The sequence below is a fragment of the Cnephaeus nilssonii genome (assembly GCF_951640355.1).
Source record: "Cnephaeus nilssonii genome assembly, chromosome: 2".
Lineage (NCBI taxonomy): Eukaryota > Metazoa > Chordata > Mammalia > Chiroptera > Vespertilionidae > Cnephaeus > Cnephaeus nilssonii.
The window spans coordinates 113178126-113203833 of NC_137073.1; the positions used below are offsets into that span (position 1 = coordinate 113178126).

Here is a 25708-nt window from a genome sequence, read left to right on the forward strand (position 1 = left end):
AGACCTCCCTCCTTCATACACATCAGACCTCCTTCATACACATCAGACCTCCCTCCTTCATACACATCAGACCTCCTTCATACACATCAGACCTCCCTCCTTCATACACATCAGACCTCCCTCCTTCATACACGTCAGACCTCCTTCATACACCTCAGACCTTCTTCATACACCTCAGACCTCCTTCATACACCTCAGACCTCCTTCATACACATCAGACCTTCTTCATACACATCAGACCTCCTTCATACATGTCAGACCTTCTTCATACACATCAGACCTTCTTCATACACATCAGACCTCCTTTATACATGTCAGATCTTCTTCATACACATCAGACCTCCTTCATACACATCAGACCTTCTTCATACACATCAGACCTCCTTCATACACATCAGACCTCCCTCCTTCATACACATCAGACCTTCTTCATACACCTCAGACCTCCTTCATACACCTCAGACCTCCTTCATACACATCAGACCTCCTTCATACACATCAGACCTCCCTCCTTCATACACATCAGACCTTCTTCATACACCTCAGACCTCCTTCATACACCTCAGACCTCCTTCATACACATCAGACCTTCTTCATACACGTCAGACCTTCTTCATACACATCAGACCTCCTTCATACATGTCAGACCTTCTTCATACACATCAGACCTTCTTCATACACATCAGACCTCCTTCATACATGTCAGATCTTCTTCATACACATCAGACCTCCTTCATACACATCAGACCTTCTTCATACACATCAGACCTCCTTCATACACATCAGACCTCCCTCCTTCATACACATCAGACCTTCTTCATACACCTCAGACCTCCTTCATACACCTCAGACCTCCTTCATACACATCAGACCTCCTTCATACACATCAGACCTCCCTCCTTCATACACCTCAGACCTCCTTCATACACATCAGACCTCCTTCATACACATCAGACCTCCCTCCTTCATACACCTCAGACCTCCTTCATACACCTCAGACCTCCTTCATACACATCAGACCTCCTTCATACACATCAGACCTCCTTCATACACATCAGACCTTCTTCATACACATCAGACCTCCTTCATACACATCAGACCTCCCTCCTTCATACACATCAGACCTTCTTCATACACCTCAGACCTCCTTCATACACCTCAGACCTCCTTCATACACATCAGACCTCCTTCATACACATCAGACCTCCCTCCTTCATACACCTCAGACCTCCTTCATACACCTCAGACCTCCTTCATACACATCAGACCTCCCTCCTTCATACACCTCAGACCTCCTTCATACACCTCAGACCTCCTTCATACACATCAGACCTTCTTCATACACCTCAGACCTCCTTCATACACCTCAGACCTCCTTCATACACATCAGACCTCCTTCATACACATCAGACCTCCTTCATACACATCAGACCTTCTTCATACACATCAGACCTCCTTCATACACATCAGACCTCCCTCCTTCATACACATCAGACCTTCTTCATACACCTCAGACCTCCTTCATACACCTCAGACCTCCTTCATACACATCAGACCTCCTTCATACACATCAGACCTCCCTCCTTCATACACATCAGACCTTCTTCATACACCTCAGACCTCCTTCATACACCTCAGACCTCCTTCATACACATCAGACCTCCTTCATACACATCAGACCTTCTTCATACACATCAGACCTTCTTCATACACATCAGATCTTCATATACGTTAGACCTTCTTCATACACATCAGGCCTTCTTCATACACATCAGACCTTCATACACGTCCTCGCGGCCGCTGTAGGAGCAGGACGTGTGCTGTGGAAATGAGTCCGCGAACCCGCTGACGTCACACTTCTGTGTCGCTTTTTTAAGATCCGAATGGCCCTCAGAATGGGGGGAATCCTCTTCCCCAGTAAAACTCCACTGCCGTCTAGTACGCTGACGCCTTGGATTTGCCCGTGGAACCTGTGAACACGGGTGCCGGGCATTCTCTGTGGGGGTGCAGCATTTGTGCTCACGGCCACCAGGCCCCGGGCGTCTGTGAGCTGGTGGCCGACAGGTTAGAGGCTCCCAGCGGCTCAGCCCTTCGCGGGGTCCCCCGGGAGGCGAGGCTGTTGGAGCGCCGGGAGCAGGGGTATCGCCTGGTTGTGATGTTTCCTCTGAAGGGTCTGGCAGGCACTCGGCCCCCGTACAGGCGTGATGAAGGGAGCAGTTGAGTAAATACAACGTAATAAATAAACGAGAGGTTCACGTATCTCTAAAGATCACCCTCTTTCTATACTACCAAGGAGTTGGCTCTAAAACCATCAATTAACAATAACACAATCACTACTTCTAACCTTAATATCGTAGCCTCACTTCACTCTACTTAAAATAATAAATATGTGAATTTCCCGGTTTACCGTGTTTTTTTCTGGATAAACATGTGCAGGAAGGTGCTGAAATGGAGCAACCCCATGTTAATGTGTGTCCCTCATCGTCTAATCGACACCCTCTTGCCTCGGGCTGTGGCTTTCACCTCTTGGAGACTCAGTGGCTACTCGGCACGCCAATCTGGATGGCACCGGTCAGAATCCGGGACCGCCCTGGGGGGACGGGCTGCGTCACCGAGAGGGAGCCATCGGAGGGCGCAGTGCCAGGGGCTGGGCTGTTTTGAGGGGAAGCAGGAGACGAGTGAGCGAGCCCCTGCCTTTGAGACTTTTCCAGGCGCAGATACAGGGAACTCATGGGTGGTCACCCGATGGGAGGGCGGGGGGAGCGGGGTGAAAACAGTTACTGGGTTAACAAGTGGTCAGTTCTCACACTCGTCCCGGATGCACAGAACAGCAGCGGGACACAGCCACTGGTGGTGCAGTGACCGGGGTGGTGCCCGGCGGGTGCTGGGCGCCTGGGGTGATCCCTTCGTAAGTTAGAGCGATGTCTAAACACGTGGCGCACACCCGGAACGGATATACTAGTGCACGGCAACTGCACTTACAAATAAATGTGAAAAATAAAAATAAAGAATTTTCCAACCTAGGAAACAAAATCTCACACAGCTGACGACCGTGTAAATAGTGTTTGATACTTACCTCTACGAGAGGTTTTCTAAAATCAAAGAGGAGGGGTTAGTCGTTGGAAGATGATTTCCAGGTGGGGAGACCAAGGAAGGCTATAAACCGGGACACATACGTATCTATTGTGTCATAAATAGACACCCACCATTTTCCTGTTTTAAGAACCAAATTCTAGGTACCAGAGAAACACCATGTATTGTTACCGGGGTTTAACGATGATGAATTAGAACATGGAGTGAACGAGAGCCGGGGTTTGGACCCCATTTGCGGAGGGTTCGCAGTGGGTGGGGAGGAGCGCTGTGTGGGAGCCCTGAGCTGCTTCGTGCTTTCAGCAAAGGGGCGGGTGCGGCGGCCTCCGGTGAACCGGCGAGGCTCTGACTCCGAGGGAGGCTCTTGGAGAAGGATTCCGAGTTACACCGGAGGAGTCCTCTGCCACCTCACAGACACTGTCAGGGCCAGCTCCATGCAGAACCCTGTGGAGGGAATCTCACTCATAAAGGGTTTCCTTACCTGAACTACAAGGGCCTGGGGGAGGCTCCGCCCTCGGTGCTCGCCTACTGTGCTCAGGTCGCCCAAGCTCTAGATGTACCACCCCAAGTCTCCACCGCGGCCCGTGGGCACCCAGCCCCCACGTGAGGAGCCTGGTGCACCAGCTGAGCATCCCCCCACGGCGTCGCCGGGAGAAGGACACGGCAAGCCGCAGGCCTGCGCAGGAGGTCACTCTGGTGGGACTGCCTGGCCTTCCCTTGGAGAACGCTTCCTCTCCGGACGGTTAGCTGGCGATTCGTGCCTCCTCGGTGGCCAGACGGGAGCATGGAGCTGTGCGCATCTCCCTGGCGCCCTGGGCTGCTGGGGGCTTGCTCTTTGGAACCCCCTGCCCCGCAGTAGCCCACTGGGAGCCGCGTTTCTGCTCGCTTCCCCGCGCGCGCATTGTAAAATCCCACCCTCTGGGAGTGATCGGATGCTACCTTACTGTGGGGTTGTGCTCCAATGTCAATGTGTGTACTCTCCACAGCCATGATATTGATCTCTGGTCAGTAGTACAGTTCACATCATAGACCTTTCCTTTTCGTATATGTCTTTTTTTATTGGTTTCAGAGAGGAAGGGAGAGGGAGAGAGACAGAACCATCAGTGATGAGAGAGAATCATGGATCGGCTGCCTCTTGCACGTCCCTCCAACTGGGGATCGAGCCCACAACCCAGGCATGTGCCCTGACCAGGAGTCGAACCCTGACCTCCTGGTTCATAGGTCAGCGCTCACCCGCTGAGCCACACCGGCCGGGCTCACAGACCTTCCTTGGCGCCCTCGATCTTGAGCGCCGTGGCTCTCGTTCACAAGAGCCCTTCCATGACTTGAAAACGACGGGATCCCAGTTAACCCTGTGTCACCCGACTGCTTTCCCTCCGACAGTTCTTCTCCACCTCTGCGTGTCCTTCAACGTGGACGTGAAGAATTCGATGACCTTCAGCGGCCCCGTGGAGGACCTGTTCGGCTACACCGTGCAGCAGTATGAAAACGAGGAAGGAAAATGGTAAGCCAGGCGCCGTGTGTTGCTGTCATGGAGTTTCCCAACAAGGTCATGAAAACGGTCACTGGGCTCCAGTTTTGTTGGTGCCCCTCGTTGGGGCGTCATAATGCCGGGGTTCTTTTCCCAGCCTTACAGAGGGTTCAGCATTCTGGAGAAAGGGGCTGCGCGTAGATTCAAGAAGGGGTCCAAAGACGAAAGATAATTTTGAAAGGCATTGGGGGTCAGAGGAGCTTCAGCTAAAGGGAGCTAAAGGACTCTCCCTTGACCAAGGGCCCATGCTTTTATTAAATACAATTTGTCCCAAGGCTAGGTGGAGATAATACACTTCAAAGGGTTTCAAAGGGTACAGAAGCATTGTCAGTTTGGGGAGTAGCCTACAGCTGTTCAGGTGTTTGGCCAACAGGAGGCAATAAATGCCCTGAGCTGTCTGGCAGTTAACAATCCTATTCAGGTTTGGGGGAAGTGCCGTTTAGCCGTTTCCAACAGGTAAACTACATATGTGGCTCACCCTTGTTGAGCCGCCCAAGCTTCACCAACCTTTCGGTAAAACTCTTGTAATTATTACCTGCTGGAATTGGTTCTCGGCACAGTTTGATGACTGAGCGTTTGGCAGAATGAATCACTCACAGCCGGAAATGCAGTCCAGTCATTTGGTCATGGAAACTGACAAAGTGAAGCAAGAAAACTGTGTTGGCGACATTAAAGGAAGTGAGGTGATCTTTTTTTTTTTCCTTCTTAGAGAGAGAGGGAGAGAAAGCAACTGGGTTGACGACCCGAAAGGTCCTTGTTCGAAACAGTCTTCGTCCTGTAGCAATGTGGTTATGGCGAGAGCACTCTCACTGTCCCCTATAGAGGCGCTGGCACCCAGCAGAGAGACCCGGGAGGCAGAGGAGGTGCTGTCCTCGGAGGTGAATGTTGCTTCCACGATGGAATATCAGGCTCATGTTTTGGGTGTGGAACTGCTGAGTTCGGTCTAACTGTAATGAGCCTTCCTGAATTTCTGTCACATGCGTTTAAACACTGGAAGATTGGTGGAGTTCACTTCAGGTATGATTTGTAGGACCTTGTTAAAATTATGTCACTTTCAGGTGTGCAACATCATAGTGCGACATCTGTAAACACCACAGAATGGTCGCCTCCCCCGGCCCAGCCGGCGTGGCTCAGGGCGTTGGGCGATGTTCCTGCACCGGGAGGTTGGCGGTTCGATTCCAGGTCGGGGCCCAGACCCAGGGTGCGGGCTGGATCCCCAGCAGGGGAGCCTGCTGGAGGCAGCCCATCGATGTTGCACTCTTGCAACGACGTTTCTCTCTCTCCCGCTCTCTCCCTCTCTCTCTAAGAAGAAAAAAAGTGATCGCCTCCAAAAGTCTAGTTACCGTCCATGGCCATGCAGTTGACCCCACACCCCTTTGCCCACCCCAAGCGCTCTTCCCCTCTAGTAACCACAGATGTGTTCTCCTTGTCCTGCTCTTATCACATAATAATAATGAATAATAATAATAATAACTAAAGAGGGCAGGAGGAAACCTTTAGAGGGGATGGACATGTTTATGGCATAGATTATGATGGTTTTATCTCCAAACTCATCCAGTTGTACGTATACATTAAGAATATACAGCTTTGTATATTTATTATTATTTCAATAAAGTACTTCTAAATAAATAAAAAAAAGTGACTGCCCCAGGGAAATGTAATCACAGAGGGCCAGAGCTGAAAATGTAACTCCAGTCTCTCCACACCCAGCCAGCTGCTTTTTCTCTATTACAGTGGTTGGCAAACTGCGGCTCGTGAGCCACATGCGGCTCTTTGGCCCCTTGAGTGTGGCTCTTCCACAAAATACCACCTGCGGGCGCGCACGTACAGTGCGATTGAAACTTGGTGGCCCATGCACAGAAGTCGGTTTTTGGTTCTCAAAAGGAATTTCAATCGTTGTACTGTCGATATTTGGCTCTGTGGACTGATGAGTTTGCCGACCACTGCTCTATTAGAACTTTATTGAAAAGTGACTGTTGACAAGACCGCCTTTGCAGTATCGCACGCTCCTTATGAGTGTGCGCGAGGCTTTGTGAGCACTTGATTGTATGCGGGTGTCAGACACTTTAATTCCACTTCGACATTCCATGCTTACAATGACTTTATGGGAAAAGGTGTGAGAAGCCAGGGCAACAGAAACAATGTGGGCAACTGAACTCAACAGCGAGCACACTGCAGACTTCTCCGTGCCCGGGCCTTCGAGGATGCCGTGGTGGCCGCATGTTGTTCCGAAGAGACCGGCACGGGTGGTAACGCAAAACACACTTCAGAAACGTGTTTGGGTGTTCTGTCGGAGTCTATGAAACCTGTAGGACAGCTGACAGGTTTGGGAGAACACGGATTCTGTTGTTTTTCTCCAGAGGTGGGGCACCTTCGTAAATCCTGTTTACTGCTCATGTTCTGGACGTTCACCAACCTCTGACTTTTTTAAAGCATCCTGACCCATCTCCCATCATGGCCGGATTGGCCTGGAGCAGGAGTCCTCGCTGCCAGTCCTGTGGTCTTTGTGTGAGCGAAGCCTTGCTTTAATCATTTAGAAAGAACTAGAAGGTAACAGAAAGGCGGCCGGCGCCGTTCCCGGTGGGAGTTGATGGGAGTGTGACTTCCCTCCCGTCTCTGGCTCGGGACCCCGCTTCTCGGCACAGAAGGCGCTGCGCCTCTGATGGGGACCAGCTGCGGCGTTAGGGGGAGGAGGGCTGAATGTGGGCAGAGGACAGCCCCTAAGAGCAGGATGGCTAATCACTGCGCTTTGACGAGAAGAAACTGGAAGGTGCTGGGCACTAGGAGCCTCCAGGTTCGGGGAACCACAGGTCCGGCCGCTGGGCAGCCCCCGGGGCTGGTGGGCTCTCCCTCCGCTGCTCTCGCTCCGCGCCCCCAGCAGGTGCACCCCCCTTCTCGTTGCTGCTCCCACAGCCCTCCCTGGGCCCAGTGACCTCACGGCCTGGACTCTCACGGTAGGCTTTCATACTGCGAATGCAATCCACGCCCCGTGTCCCTCTCAGACCCTGCCGCCCCCACAGGCGCTGCTGTCGGCCAGGTAAGGGCATCAGAGGGCTCAGGTGACTCAGTCCTGGTCCCAGGTCCCCATGTTTTAAACAAAGCCCAATCCGGCTTGGGGTACAAAGACTTTTATTTATTTTTTATTACTTTTTTCTAATCCTCACCTAGGGGTATGTTTTATTGACTTTTAGAGAGAGAGGAAGGGAGAGGGAGAGAGAGAGAAACATAAATGTGAGCAAGAAACAGCAATTGGTTGCCTCCCGTACGCACCCCGACCGGGGATCGAACCCGCAACCTGGGCATTGCCCTGACTGGGAATCGAACCCGAGACCTTCCGGTGCACAGGATGACACGCAGCCGAGCCCCTCCGGCCAGAGCTAAAGACTTTCCAGAGCTTCTAGCAAATGCGCTCACACATGTGAGCACAAGGCTCATCTCACACGCTTGCAGCACCTTTCGAAGTTGACAGGTTCTCTTGGCCAAGCTTGTCACTCCTTCGGCTCACCTCCCCCCGCTCTGCCTGTCGTGACCGGGAGTGACCGGAGCACAGCAGCTAGCGGGCTGCTGCCCGGCTCCGCCTGGAGGACCACGCACCTCATTCACTCGCTAACACCTGCAGCCGGTGCTGGGCCTCGGGCAGTGACTTGGCTTGGCCATCGGGAGAGGGTTAGGGGAAAAGAGTGTCAGGAAATAATGTGAACACGAGGTCACCGTCTCCAGGATCTGTTTTTCACAGAGAAAATACCCACAAATGTGAAACGCGGGAGTCAGAGACCGGCTACTCTGCAAATAAACAGAATGAATGGTCACAATGACGCTTATGATCACCCACATTCTCCGTTCCCACCGTTTAGTATACGTGGAGCTCCTTTGCTCACTTAGATGACCTCTGAACTCATTGGGTGTTTCTCTAGAGATCAGGAATGAGATCTAGAACATTCTGTAATCTTAACCTTTTGCACTCAGATGTCGAGTGTGACTCAACACGGTTAGCATTAGAATAAAGGAATCGAGAAAAAAGCAAGCGAGTGCAAAGGGTTAATCTGCTGACAAACCATTATAATAAATCAGAGTTGATCATGACGAATCCCTCTTGGAGAGCTTCAGCGGTAACCACGCCGCCTCCATGAGGAACCTCAAGCTCTTAGACTACAGAACTCGGCATCAGAACCCTCAGCATCAGAACCCTCAGCATCAGAACACGCAGCATCAGAACCCGCTCGCCTCCCAGACCCGCGTCGGCTCCAGCCACAGGGAGCTCCTTGAACTTGTCCAAAGAGCCGTGTTCTTTCTCGCTTCTGAGACTTTGCCAAAGTTCAGGCCTAGTCAGTGTTGTGTAGTGTGTGTATAGTTCTGCTTCCCTTCGATGTGAAAGAAACAGCCTGAAAACTGAGTTTTATCCATTTTATATCCCCAGGGCCTGGCAAGACGCCGAGCCTGTTGAATGTTCTTAATAAACATTAATCCGTCTCTTGTAGCCTCAACTTAGAGACTTTTTAACTGTGAAAGTAATGTAATCAATCACATTATCAAGGGCTTGGAAAGTATTAGGGGGGATAAAACCTAACCATAACCTTGCTTGATATAATTTATGCTTTTAGTGAGCTCCCTTTTAATCTATGTTTTACATAGATGTAGCTGTTCCATCATCTGAAAAATTAGATTATAATAATAATAAAGAACTAACATGTAGATAGATAGCACATCCTACGAGCCAAATACTTTTCTAGGCATTTTACATACATTAGCATTTTATTTTCATGGGGAGCCTGTGAGGTAGCTACTGTTATTGTTCCCATTTTACAGATGAAGTAAACAAGGCACCAAAGGTAATTGACTTGTCCTAAACCATTCAGCTGAGTAAATGGTAAAGTCATGGTTTGAACTCAGGAAGTCCACCATCGAAGCTCCTGCTATATTTCCTATGTACATACTATGTGCTCTATATAATGTAATGTGTTACATTACATACTACATAGAAAGCACTTAGACCAGTGTCTGGACCGTGACATGAAGTCATTAAATGCTAGCGATGATCAACATTGCTGTTATGATGACTGCATTGAATGTAATTCGTTACACTTCACTTTTTAAGTCTTAGGTTATCACTAAATGAGGTAGGTTTACCTTACATTAGGTCAAAAGGAATTTTTGATCCCACCAAGCTATCTTATTACCCATTATTATTACATTTTTTAATCCTCACCTGAGGATATTTTTCCATTGATTTTCAGAGAGAGTGGAAGAGAGAAAGACAGAGAGAGATATCAATGTGAAAGAAACACATCGATTGGTTGCCTCCTGCACATGCCCCGTCCAGGACTTGGGCCAGGTAAGAGCCTGCAACCAGGTATATGCCCTTGACCGGAATCGAGCCCGGGACCCTTCGGTCCGCAGGCCAACGCTCTATCCACTGAGCCACACCGGCTAGGGCTTATTACTCATTATTTTTTATGACTGCACAATGTCCTATAGAATGACCCCGCAATAATTAATTCATTGTGGCTGTTGGTAATTTTAGTCTTTTTTGTTATAGATAACACTTTGAGCATTATCTTTATGCATTACACTTTCCCCCTTAATGTAGGTCATTTTTTTAAAGGAGAAATCCCCAGAAGTAAGAATTATGCATTAAAGGGCTTGAGCATTATTATGCTAATTTATCCTTATCAGAAGCGCCTTTGCAAAGGCCTATGTCATAGCTATGTTTTATGGAGTCTGTTCAACAATTCAGTATTTATAGTTGTTATTAAACTTCTTTCCATTCATACCAGCTTCTCCCAAAGGGCCCATGCAAAATAAACCCCATCCCTTTTCAATACGACAGACTTTCAAATATTTAAATTGTTTAAAATGTGTGCCTTATCCACCCGCACCCCTATATGCCCTCTCAGCCCCTTCACACATTCTTTCTCGGTGCTGAACACCCCCCACTCCTGCAAGCCTCTGGTCTGACGCAGTTCCCAGCCTGCAGCCTCGGAGTCAGTCTCCCGGGACATTCCATGGTCCTCCGACCTGTGAGCGTGGAGATTCCCGGCAGGCCGGCAGCGGGAGCAGGCGGGTTATCGCTTCCTCCACCGACCGGGGCATCTATTTCCAGCCACGAGCCTCGGGTCACATTCACATTTTTGGCCTAAACGACACTGCTGGCTCATGGGTTCTTTCTGTCAGCGAAACCCCCTCGGGTGTTTTCCCGAGAACTGTTCAGTCAGGTTCCCGCATCCTGTGCGGATGGCGAGGGTAGAGTGCCGTTCAGTGAAGTTATTGACATAGGTTTCCACATAAACTGTAACTGGTTTGTTTAAGTCTCTTTTCCCAGGAAGTTGCCATACTTCCAAGTGCCCAAGTGGGCATATGGATGTACTTGATGAGTGCTCTGTGCTTTCTGAGTCTTCATTCGGACATGAACAGAGATACAGGCCGAGACCCCCGAGCGCAGCCGTTGGCCCGGGGCAGAAGTCCCCGGCTACCAGCAGTCAGCGTCTGTGGACAGTGTTTCACCAGCAAAGAATCCGCAGCTGCGAGGTCCCCCAGTGCCTAACAATCAGACACATTCACCCGCCCCGTTTCTGAACACATCTTAGGAGACAGCATCCCGGCTTGCTGGGCCTAAAACGCATCATGATTATATTGTGTCCATTAATTTTTATCTGAGTGATTTTTTAATCACCTAAAAAGACATAAATGATTTTTACCCAGGTCTCTTAGCTGTCCTTGCTTTCTAAGGACTCACAGACCAGCACAGACTACTATTACATCTGTGCTGGGCCAAGGTCTGTGGCTCCTAACATCTCTGTTAGGTTCCCAGTCCTGGTGAGAAAAGCTCACCTGCGCTTCATTGTGCTTTTTATAAACTGACACAGCAGCAGGCTGGGCCCATACTTATCATTTCTGCCCCCATGAAAAGCATGGTAAGTCATATCAACTAAAATGAAATATGCTGAGCCCCCTCGCCTGCGAACTTTCTGGGTCATGTGATTCAGATCCGCCTGCAGCTTGGAGAAGACGCTCTGCTCACTTCGGGTAACAAGGCATTGACCCTCGAGGAGCGCTCTCTGATGGTGTCTATGGGACCTGCTCTCCGTTGTCTTAGAACAATGGTCGGCAAATACCACGGCCTGGGCGAGTCTATTTTGAAGAAGTGGCGTTAGAAGAAGTTTAAGTTTAAAAAAACTTGGCTCTCAAAAGAAATGTCAATCGTTGTGCTGTTGATATTTGGCTCTGTTGGCTAATGAGTTTGCCGACCACTGTCTTAGAAGAGCCGCAGGACAGTAAGAAACACTGGCATTCAGTGTTTCTTACTGTTCAGAAGGGTTCATCGAGTTGCTTCCCTTCCAGGGTGCTCATCGGCTCCCCGCTGGTTGGCCAGCCCAAGAACAGGACGGGCGACGTCTACAAGTGTCCCGTGGGCAGGGGAGAGGCACTGCCCTGCGTAAAGTTGGATCTGCCAGGTACGTAAGGTCCGAGTGGTGAAGTCCGGTCCCCGTGTTCTAACTGAAAACAAGTGTCAACCAACCCGAGAAAATATTCCAAGTGCCCTGCACACATCCTTCCGTTCTTCCCCGGCAACTTCAGGTCAAAGGGCATGCTGACCCCCTCCGCCCTGCATTGGCCGTAGAAATCCACTGGAGAATAGCCATAGGTTTAGAAGGGCTTACTGGTGTTGTAACATTGAACTGCCTCCATTGTCCAGCATCCTTTGCGAACCAGTGGTGACATGAACAGCTGTTCCAGATAAACCCGCCCATCCCATTTCCTCCCCAAAATCCAGCTTAGCGTTTGTGTCTTCTAAGACACTAGCACCAGAGGAATTGTAATAGATGGGTCAAACTTGTAAAAGAGAAGAGCACAAGGTAAGTTTATATCAAAGTAGAGAGATTTGGTAGAAACATCACCATAGCTAGAACGTGACTGGAAAGTTCCTACGAGAACTATCCAGGAAGCTGAAACGTCGGTGTTCTGTGCAGCATGACGTGCCATGGAAATGACTCCTAACCCGCAGGTTTACTTCCGATATTGTACTTCCAGCTCTCCCTTTAAGCATTTCCTATTTGCTTATTGTAAACATTTTTTTTCCTTTACAGTCACGAGCGTAGTTATAATAGCTGCTTTAATATCCGTTTCTGACCATGCCAACGCCTGGAATATCTCAGCTTTTTTCCCATTGATTCTCTTTCTCTTGAGGCCACGTCACCTTTTTCTGTCTCCTCCTACGCCTGGTAGTTGGGGATTGTGTCCTGGATTGACCTTGGGTTCCAGGTGTGGAATCTGGATGTCACCTGCCCTTGAGTAGTCTCGGCTTCTTGTTCCAGCAGCGGCTGAGCTGGCGGACTCAGTGTCCAGGCTGGGCTGCCCGCACGCAGCTCGAGTCACTGAGATATTGGACGGAATGCATGTGTACATGTCAGAGCGCTCCTCGTGGCTCTGCTCCCCCAGAGATCCCCTCGCGTCACAGGTGCTGCCATTGCCCCAATGTCTGTCCTTTTTCAAGACGGAAAGACGGAAAGCGTTCTCTTTGGGGTTCAGCCACTGACGAGGGCCTCCCCTGAGGGGAAAACAAGCAAACACAAATGCAGGAAACTCGCCAACTGCTCCTGTCTCTGACACGTAGAGGTCCCTCCGGGTCGGCCGCTCTCGGTCTCTCCGTCCCCACAGACGACTGTCTCTACATGGCTTCTCCGTGTCCCAGAGGCGGGAGCTGTGATTGTAGGAGTTACTCCAACGGGAGCGGCTCCTCCATCCCTGGCCCCGGGAGCCGAGTTTTAGTTTTGGCTGGAGACTCCAGCTACGGCCAGAGGGGAGTGTGGGGCTGGGAGAAAGGAGGCGAAGGGATTAGTCAAAGAATATGCATGCGTGGTCCATGGACATGGACAACAGTGTGGCGAAGGCGAGGGAGGGGTGGGTAAAGGGGGGACACGGGGGACATGTGTCATAGTGTCAACAATCGCAAGAAAATGCTCACGATAAAATTTTTAGAAGAGAACAGTTGGAGCGTTTCTGCTGTAGCCCCTGTCCCAGGAGGGCTCGCCCTGGGCACACCCCAGCGTCAAACCTCGAACCCAGATCGCTCGAGACCAAGGAAATGACGCCCACTTCCAGGTGCTTTCAGAGGGAATCAGACTGAGCTCTGCGACAGAGACCGTGTTCAGTGCAGACAGGACATGGCCCTTCAGGCATCCGCTCCCCTCCCCCGCCCTCCGTCCATCCATATGGAGCTGGGCGTTTCCCCTCCGTCCGTCCATATAGAGCCGGGCCTCCCCCTCCCTCCGTCCATCCATATGGAGCTGGGCGTTTCCCCTCCGTCCGTCCATATAGAGCCGGGCCTTCCCCTCCCTCTGTCCATATAGAGCCGGGCCTTCCCCGCCCTCTGTCCATATAGAGCCTGGCCCGAGGGAGGGAAGATTCCCGCACGAGCGGGAGACAACCCTTCAAGGGCGTCCATGCACTTGGGGCAAGGGGAGACGCTCTGGCTTTTCCTGTTCAATCTCTTTGGTTTTTCAAGGTGAAGACGTGGAATTTCTTGCCAATTTTGTTGCCAGTCGGCCTGTTTTAGGACCCAACCTTCCTACTTGGAATGTCAAAGGTCGTTCCTTCGTTGTGTCCTTCTTTTAAATCCAAACTTCCCGAGCCCGGCTCTAACCTCGCTCCAGCTTCCTTTAGCACCCTCCTGGGGTCCCCAGATGCCAAGAGGAAGGGCCAGAGAGTTTGTATTTGAGTTTTCTTTCCTGGTCTGCTCGCCTGTGTCCTTCTTCTTGCCAGAAATGTCATGATTCATCATCAGTCACGTATCGCACGCAGATACAACACGTAGGCAAAGTGTGAGCGTTTACATCATGTCTGCAGTGTCATGAGACTGCCATGTCCCTGTGTTTTAATTAGCAGCACTCTGAAAGGCGGTGCCATGTCTGCGGCCCTCCGAGCTCTGCGTTCTCGCACAGTTCCGCCAAACTCTTTGGGGCGAGGGTCCCGATAAAGCTTCTGGGACAGAGCCGTGTTCGGAGCCTTCCTTCGCTTGCTCACTGTGTCCCCTGATCGCGCCGTGGAGACGGTTCAGCTGAACGAAGAGAACATGTGCTCGGACATGCTCAGGGCACGGAGAACGTTTGCACGAGAAGCCAGTTCCGCTGTGTTTTCCCTCCTTCACACACTTCTGTTCTATTTCCAGTCAACACATCGATTCCCAACGTCACGGAGGTGAAGGAGAACATGACCTTTGGAGCCACGTTGGTCACCAACCCCAAGGGGGGCTTCCTGGTAAGAGAGCCCAGAGGGACGGGAGGCCGTGGACCAGGAGGCTGCCGCGGGGCCGCCACATCGGTTCGACAACGTGTGACCTTTGCTTTTTCGCTTTTTCATTCCTCCAAGGCGTGCGGGCCCCTCTATGCCTACCGGTGCGGACACCTGCATTACACGACCGGCATCTGCTCTGACGTCAGCCCCACGTTCCAGGTGGTGAACTCCATCGCCCCCGTGCGAGGTACCGGCTGGGCCCGTGCGCGCTCGTGTCCGACGGCATGGGCTGGACGAGACACGCATGCACGAAGGCGCGTGCCTGAGAGACTGAGCTGCCTGCTCCACTACCAGCATGACCAATTTAGGGAAAGGCTGGCTTTGCCAATATATAGCCAAACCGCACGGCTATTTTTGGAGCTGATATGAGTGTAAATAACCCTCCACAGAACGGTGTTTCAACACCCCGGGAGAGCTGTCAGGCTGGTTTATGTAAAGGGTGAGCCTGGTGGGGGCTGGTGGCTCCTGTGAAACCCGCCCAGAAGGAGCACCGGCCTGGGACGCTCACCCCGGGGCAGGCTCTGCGGTGACCCGCCGTGTCAGTGACGTCAGGGGGGGAGGAGCGCTGCCCGGTCAGACCTCCGACCCCACGGTGACGGAATGCAGGGGGCGTCCCTTCTGCTTTTTCTAACTGTTGTTTCTGGTCTGAAAGCCACGCGTCCGCTCTGTGCAGCGTCGGCGAGGGCCCGGGCGCGCCCTGGGCAGGAGCCGTCCTGCCTGAGGCCGCGGGCGCTGCTGTCTTGCAGAGTGCGGCACGCAGCTGGACATCGTCATCGTGCTGGACGGCTCCAACAGCATCTACCCCTGGGACAGCGTCACCGCCTTCCTCAACAACCTGCTGGAGCGCATGGACATCGGCCCCAAGCAGACGCAGGTGCGGGCCGGGCGTGTGCACCCACACACACATGTATCCACACACATGAAACATTGCGAGCTAGCCTCAGCCCTCCCGGGGACGCCACGTGGCTGTCCCCAGCGAGCAGGCGCCTGGGGCTGGGTGAGGGAGAGCCTGTGTGTGCCCTCCAGGAGAATGGAGAACTCGAACTCGGTGAAGTCACTCAAAGAAAATGGCATTTTGGTTGGCCGGCGTGGCTCCGTGGTTGAGTGTTGACCTATGACCCAGGAGGTCACGGTTGGATTCCCCGTCAAGGGCACAGGCCCGGGTTGCGGGCTCGGTCCCCAGTGTGGGGTGTGCAGGAGGCAGCCGATCCATGATTCCCTCTCATCATTGATGTTTCTCTCTCCCTCTCCCTTCCTCTCTGACATCAATTTTTTTACAAAAGGAAGAAAATGGCATTTTCACATCAAAAAGTGTTCCTTCTCCTAGGCAGCAGGTTTCTCCTCGGCGTTGAGCTTGGAGAGGCTGGTGAGCCTCTCGTGGGGTGGCCGGCGGCTCTGAGCCCCTTCGGATCTGTGACCCGCTCCTCCCTGTCCACAGGGGCCCTTATTTCGCCTCCCGAGGACTCCCTGCCCCGGGCCTGGCCCTGCCCGGTCAGTGGCTGTCCCAGAGCCGTGACGGTAGCAGAGAACTGTTAGCGCTTGTGTAGCCAGGACTCTCGGGTCATGAGGGGCCGCGAGAGGCTGGTGCCTGGTGCGGGTTCGGGCTTGCTGACCCCGGACCATCAGCCCCGATGGCAGCCCAGCGCCCTCCTTCCCGCGGCTCCGCTCCTGCCGAGGCGCGCAGCACCCCTGCCGCCTGGAACACGGGTCTCCAGTCCTTTCCTTCCGGGGGCCCTCACCCTCCCTGGCCAGTGGCTGCCCCAGCCGGGACCCCGGCGCACCCTCCCTGAGTGGTGGTCCTGAGATCAGCGGCTGGACCCCGCTCTCCCCTCTCTCCCCTTCTCCATGACCCTCTCCTCCCTCCCCTGCCTCACCCACCCGTTTACCTTCCTAGCCAGGCCTTTCTTCCCAGATTTGATCATAGTCTTGAGACATCTTTAAATTTCTAATGTTTTGGGTCATTGGAACATTTGACTTTACGTTGAAATCCCTTTATCTGTTTTACGGTGAAACATGAACCCGGGGGCAGCTCGGTGCAGAAGCCAGTGCGCTGAGCCCCCTTGGCAGTCGCTACCCCACCTCAGGGGGCAAGTCCACGGACTCAGCGCGGTGGGCCCCCTTCTGCAGGGTGGGGCGGGGCGGCTGGGCAGAGGGACACACAACCCCCAGCCTCCGTGCCCAGCCTGTGCGGTCTCCTGTTTCTAGCGGTTAGGCCGCAGTGAGCGCGGCCTGTCGGCAGGAGACGCACAGAGGAGCCATTCTCCTCCCTCAGAGGAATTCCAGCCGCCAGGGTGGGCTCCGGGCTGTCTTTCCTGGCGGGAACAACGCCTTCATTCAGAGGATCGGGGTGCCCAGTGCCACCAGCGAGGGCGGGGCTGGGCTGACCCCCAGGCAGACAGTCAGGTCAGTCCCGGGCTCCCGACCCCTTTCCACAGAGAGGGAGACCCCGGGGGCCACTGGGCACCCACAGTTCACCCAGGGCGCCTGCTCCCTAAAGAGCGGGGCGCTGGGCGGGTCGCGGGGTCGGTCGGTGCCTCCCGGGGACTCAGCTGCTCGTGCGGCATTCGTGCCGTTTTCCCCGAGGGTTCTCCCTGCCGCCGCGCTGGGCGGCCTCGGGCAATCACGGAGGATGGGATGCTCACGTGTAATGCCGTGTTTCTCCCGCCGCGGCTCCCGGCACTCCTTCCTCAGAACCCCGGGTGCTGGGGCCGGCCCCCGACCTCCAGCACGGGGAGCTCGGAGGGTGAGCGTGGGGCTGCATTTTAAGAGAAGAATCCACATAGTTCTCACACAGGCGAACGTGGGAGAAACACTGGACTGGTGCAGTATCATTACACCAGAGGCCCGGTGCACGAAATCCGTGCAGGAGCAGGCCTTCCTACCCCGGCTGCCGGCACCGGCTTCCCTCTGGCACCCGGGCCCCGGGCTTCCCTCCTAGCCCCAGCTTTGTCTGGAAGGTCGTCCAGAAGTATGTCTGGTCTAATTAGCATATTACTCTTTTATTGTTATAGATTGTGTTTGCGTGTGTGTGTGTGTGTGTGTGTGTGTGTGTGTGTGTGTGTGTGGTTTTCAGTTGAAGCGCCCAATCCTGCCCTGAGATTGGCAGTAGCTTCTGGAATTTCTCCTCCTCTCCCCTCCCACCTCCATGCCCCACAGGGGCAGGCACAGAGCTGTGGGGAGCCCAGAGGGGAGGGGGAGCTGGGTGAGGCCTCCTGGACTCTCGCTCACGTCAAGGCTGGGAAGGCTGGAAGGGAGCTGACAGGCTGTGGGGAGAGGGTTTCTCTGCAGAAGGCGCCGGGGGAGGTCCGCGGGGAGGTGCCGGGAGCTTGGGGGTGCCTCGGGAGGTGGGTGCATGAGACTGCGTCTGCCTCGTGTGTCAGAGCAGAGGAGCCGCGCTGGGACCGGGTCACGGTGTGAATGCAGGTTGTGCGGGGTCAGCGTGGAGTGCTATCGGGTCCTGCCCACAGGCCCCTGCAGGGTGGGCGGAGGGGACCCTGCCCACAGGCCCCTGCAGGGTGGGCGGAGGGGACCCTGCCAGGCCCTGCCCACAGGCCCCTGCAGGGTGGGCGGAGGGGACCCTGTTAGGCCCCTGTCCACAGGCCTCTGCAGGGTGGATGGAGGGGACCCTGTCCACAGGCCCCTGCAGGGTGGGCAGAGGGGACCCTGTCCACAGGCCCCTGTCCACAGGCCCCTGCATGGTGGATGGAGGGGACCCTGTTAGGCCCCTGTCCACAGGCCTCTGCAGGGTGGACGGAGGGGACCCTGTCCACAGGCCCCTGCAGGGTGGACAGCAGGTGGCAGCCGATCCCTGTGCTGCTGGGGGAAACGCGTGCACCCAGGAAAGGACGCAGGCGAGGGCAGAGCCCACAGACCGCACAGGACGGGAAACACCTGTTAGCACGCGTCCTTAGGAGGGGCCAGCGGCGGGCAGGCCTCTAGCCTTTCTGTACCTCCCACCTCTGCCCCCCCCACCCACTGGCCAGGAGCTGTAGCAGCATCGCAGGGCGAGGAGTGGACGCAGCTCCAGCCAGCCCCTCCCTCCCTCCTGATGTCCCCAGATGCTAAAACGAAGGGTCAGAAAGTTTCTATTTGGGCCCCAGGAGAGGGTGGGCATTGGGAGAGGGTGGGCCCTGGGGGAGGATGGGCTTTGGGAGAGGGTGGGCCTTGGGGGAGGGTGGGCGTCGGGGGAGGGTGGGCCTTGGGGGAGGGTGGGCCTTGGGAGAGGGTGGGCCTTGGGAGAGGGTGGGCGTCGGGGGAGGGTGGGCATTGGGAGAGGGTGGGCGTTGGGAGAGGGTGGGCGTTGGGGGAGGGTGGGCCTTGGGAGAGGGTGGGCGTCGGGGGAGGGTGGGCATTGGGAGAGGGTGGGCGTTGGGGGAGGGTGGGCCTTGGGAGAGGGTGGGCATTGGGAGAGGGTGGGCATCGGGGGAGGGTGGGCATTGGGAGAGGGTGGGCGTTGGGGGAGGGTGGGCCTTGGGAGAGGGTGGGCGTCGGGGGAGGGTGGGCCTTGGGAGAGGGTGGGCGTCGGGGGAGGGTGGGCCTTGGGAGAGGGTGGGCGTCGGGGGAGGGTGGGCCTTGGGAGAGGGTGGGCGTTGGGGGAGGGTGGGCCTTGGGAGAGGGTGGGCGTCGGGGGAGGGTGGGCCTTGGGAGAGGGTGGGCGTTGGGGGAGGGTGGGCCTTGGGAGAGGGTGGGCGTCGGGGGAGGGTGGGCCCCGGGGAGGGTGGGCCCCGGGAGAGGGTGGGCCCCGGGAGAGGGTGGGCCCCGGGGGAGGGTGGGCCCCGGGGGAGGGTGGGCCCTGGGGGAGGGTGGGTTCCCGTGGCCTCTGCTCTGCCATCAGGATGTCCCTCAGTGGCGGCACGTACCCACAGCCCAGGCCGTCTCCATGGTGTGGAGCATCCTGCACGTGACTCCCTCCAGCAAGAAACAGGGAAGGAGGGAAGGAGGGAGGAGGGAGGGAGGGAGGGAGGGAAGGAGGGAAGGAGGGAGGAGGGAGGGAGGGAGGGAGGGAAGGAGGGAAGGAGGGAGGAGGGAGGGAGGGAGGGAGGGAGGAGGGAGGGAGGGAGGGAAGGAGGGAGGAGGGAGGGAGGGAGGCGGCAGGCAAGCGAGTACAGAGGCCTCCGCAGGACGGTCAGTGCACATCGCGGGGTGCAGCGCCAGGGACAGGAACATCCATTCTGAATGCAGTAGCCCCCCCTTATCTGCATTTTCGCTTTCTGTGGTTTCAGTAACCGTGGTCAACCATGGTCCGAAAATATTAAATGGAAAATCCCAGAAATAAACGGTCCATAAATTGTAAAGTGCGAGCTGTTCTGGGTAGAGTGATAAAATCTCCCCGTCCTGCTCCTCAACCCCCCCCACCCCCCGGGACGTGAATCACCCCTTTGTCCAGCGTCTCACACGAAGGTATTTGAGAGAGGCCGCATTCACGTAACTCTCCTTACGGTGAATTGTTTTAATCGTTCTGTTTTGTTAGTTATTGTTAATCTCCTGCTATGCCTAACTGGTAAATTAAACTTCCCCAGCAGTGTGTACATACAGGAGAAGCAAAGTGTATATAGGGTTTGACACCCACTGGGTCAGCATCCACGGGGGTCTGGGACGTGTCCCCGATGGAAAAGGAGGGGGCAGCAATAGTTACTCAGAGTTTTTTCCATGTCTCTGTGTGGTCCCATTAAAACTTTTACAAATATAGTCAAGGAATTTTTGTAAACCGATTTTTAACCCAAGACAGAGTGAAGGCCATAAAACTGCCTTTTACAAAAGCGAACCCCAGGATCTCTGAGCTTGCCATGAAAGATACAGCGGCATAAGCGTGATGGAGGTCGGATTGATCCCCAATACCTGCACGGAGCATGGCTCTCAGGGATAAAGGAGGGTGACATAAGTACGCCACGTCGGCCGGTGACTCGGGAGGCTGATGTAAGAGTGAAATGTACGAATGGGACCGTGTGTGGGGCGCTCCCACCAAGGGGTGGCATGACGTGAAGCCAGGCAAAACGAGGGAGAGACGTTCATTGTGCTCTAGGACTGTCATTGATCTGTCTTCCACTGCGCACTTATGGCCGCTTCCCAGAAGCCTCCAGTACGAGGCCTGATTCATCGTTTGAGTCTGAGTGGCCTGGCCTGCCTTGGGCCGGCTCTATTCTCCCCTCCCCCATGGCCACGCCCCTGAGTTCCCTGTCCAAGGTGAAGTTCGCCTCCCGGCGTTGCCCTGGATAGAGACCCGCTGTGGCTGCCTGCTGAATGGTGTCCGCTCCCACCAGAGGGCCCAAAGGCACTTGTCACCGGCATCCCGCTGCCTCCCTGTGCCCACCTGTCTTCCCGCAGCCTCCTGCCTGTTCCCTGAGCGCACAGCTCTGTGCCCACCGGGCTCTGCCTCGGCCCTCCTCCCGCCCAGGCCCGGGCGCCGGGGGACTTCTTAGATGCAGTTCAGGCATCGTTCCTGCCATGAGGCAGACGAAGCACCGTCTTCCTTAAACTCCCGGTCACTCTGTGCGCCTGTACGTTCCCGGAGAGGAAGACGGGAGACCATTCCCCGCTGACTTCCCACGGGCCCTCCTCCCCGCCGTCCCTGCCGTCACCGCCCTCCTCCTGCATCTCTACCCCCAGAATGGGCCACTTAGGTCACTAATTCACGTCAATTCAGCAGACGCTCCTGAAGTCTTTTATGACGTACTAGTGGCCCGGTGCACAAAACTCATGCACTCGGGAAGGGGGTCCCCCAGCCTGGCCTGTGCCCTGTCACAATGTGGGAGCCCGGCAATCTGTCGCCCCAAAGAGGTAGGCCTCCACGAGCCTCACCTGCCTGGGCCTGGCACCCGACGCTGCAAGTCCCCGCCCACCCACGCCTGCTGCACACGCAGCCTCCTGCTGATCGGTCGTTACGAGTGAGGGCATCATGACCATCTGCATATTAGCTCTTTATTACTTAGATTATGCTACGTGTCCAGGCAGCTTTAAAGCAAACCCTGAAGCTGTGTTCCCTTTCCCCGAGACCTTGCAACTCAGAAGCGAGGTAAAGTCTTCCTTTGGGTCCTACAGGGCATGGCCGTGGATGAGAAGAACAATGAATGGCTCTTTCTGAGGAGGTGACTCTCACTGTAGTCAAGCAGTGTTTTGCAAACTCTGTTATTTGAGGTGCTGACTGTGTCCCTCACCAAAGAAGATTCCCTTAAATGAGAATAACAGGTGTTTTCCAATTCGTTTCCACATGGAAGACTGAGAACCCGGTCGGAAGATTTGCTTGGGATCGGAGTAGAGCAGCTGGGACAAGCCCAGGGGAGAGGCGTCTCTTTGCGCCGTTTCAAATGTGTGGAGTTTTTGTGCTTCACGTAGATAACGGGAAAGAGAGGCAGACGAGGCAGGGCAGGCCGGCTCCTGCGTAGACACGTGCAGACCTCACTCCCGCCGTTTCCCAGGGCGATCATTTGGCGACGGAGCCCTTTTATAGATCAAACCTAGTAGCATCAGAAGGCTGCTGGCACTGCCTGGAAGGGCGACGGGTGTCAGCTGGGGTTCAGCTGAAGGAGGGCTGTGCCTCTCGTGTTTACGTGGGAGGGAACCTTCCGTAAGGGAGACAGACCTCTTGTTCATACAACAGCCCCGCAGCCAGGGGTGTGCCGGGCCACACTGCAGCCTGAACCCTCCGGTCTCTTTGGCCTGAGATTGAAATTACAGTCCATTGGCACTATAGCCGCCCACTTTCCACTGACACCGTCAGCCCCCTCTTCCCACTCTCCCCTTTAGAAAAGTCCACATCTGCCCGGGCTGGTTTGGCTCCGTGGACAGAGCGTCGGCCTGGGCCTGCGGACTGAAGGGTCCCGGGTTTGATTCCAGGTCAGGGCACATGCCCGGGTTGTGGGCTCCATCCCCAGTAGGGGGCATGCAGGAGGCAGCCGATCAATAATTCTCTCTCATCATTGATGTTTCTCTCTCTCCCTCTCCCTTTCTCTCTGAAATCAATAAATATATGTATTTTAAAATTATTTAAAAATAATAAAGGTGGAAGGCAGGGAGAGTGGGAAGACAGGAACAAGAGGGGGTGAGAGAAGGGTAGAGCCAGGTGCACCCCCTCACATAGGGATTCCTGCTTGCCCGTCGAGCCTTCTCTAGCTCCCCTCTGCCCTCAGTCCTGGTCCAGGGTCACCGACTGTCTTCCTGCTCTTGGGACAGTACCTCCCTCTTCCCCATCTCAGCTCGTCACGTCCACAGTTCCCTCCTTGGACCCCATCCTCCCTCCCAGCCTCCACCCCGCACAGGCCTCTGTCCCCACAGCACCCAGTGAGGTCTCTTCCCTGAACCCCATTTTAAATCAGGGCCCGAGGTGGAACCTGCTAATGACAGCTTTTGCGTTACAGACCTGGTCATGGTTTGCAGTCGGGCATGTGTTTGAGCGATGGGTCTCCGTCTTGTAGCCTATAAGCTCCGTGGGAGCAAAGGCAAAGCCTGGGGCGGGGGTGGGGAGGGTCTCAATGTAGCCCCCCGTGGCCCACTGGAGTCTGCAGTGAAAACTGCCACAGGGACAGACCGATCAGAAGTTTAATAACAGCACCTTCATTGTTCTCTGGGCTCAGGCTGGCCGTAAACAGAGATACTGCTGCCGTCGAGGTAGAAGGATGCGTGTTCTCGTAGATTCGTACGCTCGGCGGAGACGCAGATGGGCCGCCTCTGACGGACATGTAGAAGCTGCACAAAGCTGGGACCTGGCGCGTTGCCGGGCCGACGACCCACGGGCTTGTCTTTCAGGTCGGGATCGTGCAGTACGGAGAGAACGTGACCCACGAGTTCAACCTCAACACCTACTCCTCCACCGAGGACGTGCTCCTCGCTGCCAACAGGATCGTCCAGCGAGGCGGCCGCCAGACCATGACGGCGCTGGGAATAGACACGGCCAGGTACGCGGTCCCAAACCCGCGCAGCCGGCGTCTGCGGCCGGCCTTGCGCGGCGCGGTGCACGTCCGCCTTGGCAGCACTTAGCGCCACCTTGTTTGAAGCTGGATTCGGCCGTGAGCCTGCAGCTCCAGAAGCAGGGTTTTCTGTAGTAGCCTCTCTTCTTCTTCTCTTTCCGTGTACTCCAAGGGTTTAACCGATGGAAAATCGATCAGAAACCCGTTAGCCCACGGCGTCGTGCTCTTGGGCGCCACGGCACAGCAGGAGGGACCGTCTTTTCCCTCAGTCCTTTGTTTCCAGCTGCCAGGACTCTCACTCTACAAAGCATGGCCCGTGCACTTCTCCTCGGTACATGTTTCTATCCTCGTGTGCCGTCACTTTCCAGCACCGACGTGGGGTGACGGCAGCGCTCCGAGAGGAGTCTGAGGCCACGCCCAGGATTGCCGCCTTGAGACCATTCTCAGGGCACGGACTGCAAGAAGAGGCTGTGCTGCTGGCGCTTTGTCCTTTCTTACTGTCTCCACAGTCCCTCCAGTTCCCGTCCTGCCTCCCTCCTGCCGCAGGGCGTGCACCGGCTCTGGGGCGGGGCCCCCCTTCCCTGCAACGCAGACCAGCTCTTTGCTGATTTCCCGTCTCCTTCAACTCTGTCCCCACGGCTCCTCCGCTTCCTCCCCATGAGAACCCGCAGCTTCTGAGCAAACACGGAGCAAACACCGGGCAACCCCAGATCTGACAGGCGTTCGTCTGGTGTTAAGACCTGTCTGCCACGGCTTCCGCCTCGGGCCCCCCCTGACCGCGAAGAGCCGCTGCCCGCGGCCCGCGCCCGCCTCCGAGAGCAGGGTCCCACAGACCCCGAAGAAGGGGCTGGATAGTCAGAGCTTTAATCCACGTGCAGCTTCAGCCTCGTCCGCGTTAGGAAAGCACGGGGTTCAGTTCTAGGGGCCCGAGAGAAGCTAGCCCCGTGCGGGGGGCCGCGGTGCAGGTCCCGGTTTGCCAGCGCGGGGCGCGGCGGGGGGCGCACTGCTGCCGCCCTGGTCTCCCCGATGTGGCCGCCCACGGGCCGCCACCTGCTCCCTGAGCGCTCCGAGCCGCGGCCTCGCTGTGTGTCCCCCGAGGCGCCCGCCGCCCGTGGACATGCAGCGTGGAAACCCGCTGGCCGCTGCTCCGCCTGCGCCTGCGCCTGCACGGGCACGGGTACCACGCGGTGCCAGGCCCCGATGCGGCTGCCGCCTGTGCCGCAGGGCTGGCCTGGCACACAGGTCACCGAGTTCTGTGCGTGAGTGAACCCTGTGACAGGACTCGGCAGTCCTCTTGTCCATTGGTTTTCCGCGTTTGAGCGTGTTTTTAATTGCTGGTTACTGCGTTCAGGCAGGCCCAGAGCCAGACACTGCTTTTGGTTTTTGTAAGAACCCTTTACGTCCATGGCCAGTGGCTCCCAGTTCAAAATGCGTGTGTGTCCCCCATCCCTGCCCCCAGTTTCCTTCCTTCGCAGTGAGTTCACACGTTTGGTCACAAGGCCTGGATCCTCCTGTCCCAGTGGTCGGCAAACTCACCAGTCAGCAGAGCCAAATATCAACAGTACAACGACTGAAATTTCTTTGGAGAGCCAAATTTTTTAAACTTAAACTTCTTCCAACGCCACTTCTTCAAAATAGACTCGCCCAGGCCGTGGTATTTTGTAGAAGAGCCACACTCAAGGGGCCAAAGAGCTGCATGTGGCTCGCGAGCCGCAGTTTGCCGACCACTGGCCCATCCCAAGGAGAGGGGTCCCCGGGGACGTTTCCATGTTTACAGGCGTGCGGGGAGGCCGGGGTTTAATTTACAGAAAGAGCCTGGGACGAGTCTTGGGGGGCCCAGGGTGACGTGCTGAAGGTACTTGAGAGAAGGGTGTCCTCAGCAGTCAGCCTGCGG

General features: G+C 55.3%; 1 protein-coding gene across 1 annotated transcript in view; it reads left to right on the forward strand.

Moving 5' to 3' along the window:
- The window catches only part of ITGA1 (integrin subunit alpha 1), a 113769-nt gene that overhangs the window by 42726 nt on the left and 45335 nt on the right, over positions 1 to 25708 (forward strand). Inside the window, exons 2-7 of the mRNA XM_079790319.1 lie at positions 4474 to 4594; positions 11960 to 12072; positions 14787 to 14875; positions 14987 to 15098; positions 15658 to 15785; positions 23654 to 23802. Of these exons, the coding sequence (XP_079646445.1) occupies positions 4474 to 4594; positions 11960 to 12072; positions 14787 to 14875; positions 14987 to 15098; positions 15658 to 15785; positions 23654 to 23802 (712 nt within the window). The remainder of the gene's footprint in view (positions 1 to 4473; positions 4595 to 11959; positions 12073 to 14786; positions 14876 to 14986; positions 15099 to 15657; positions 15786 to 23653; positions 23803 to 25708) is intronic.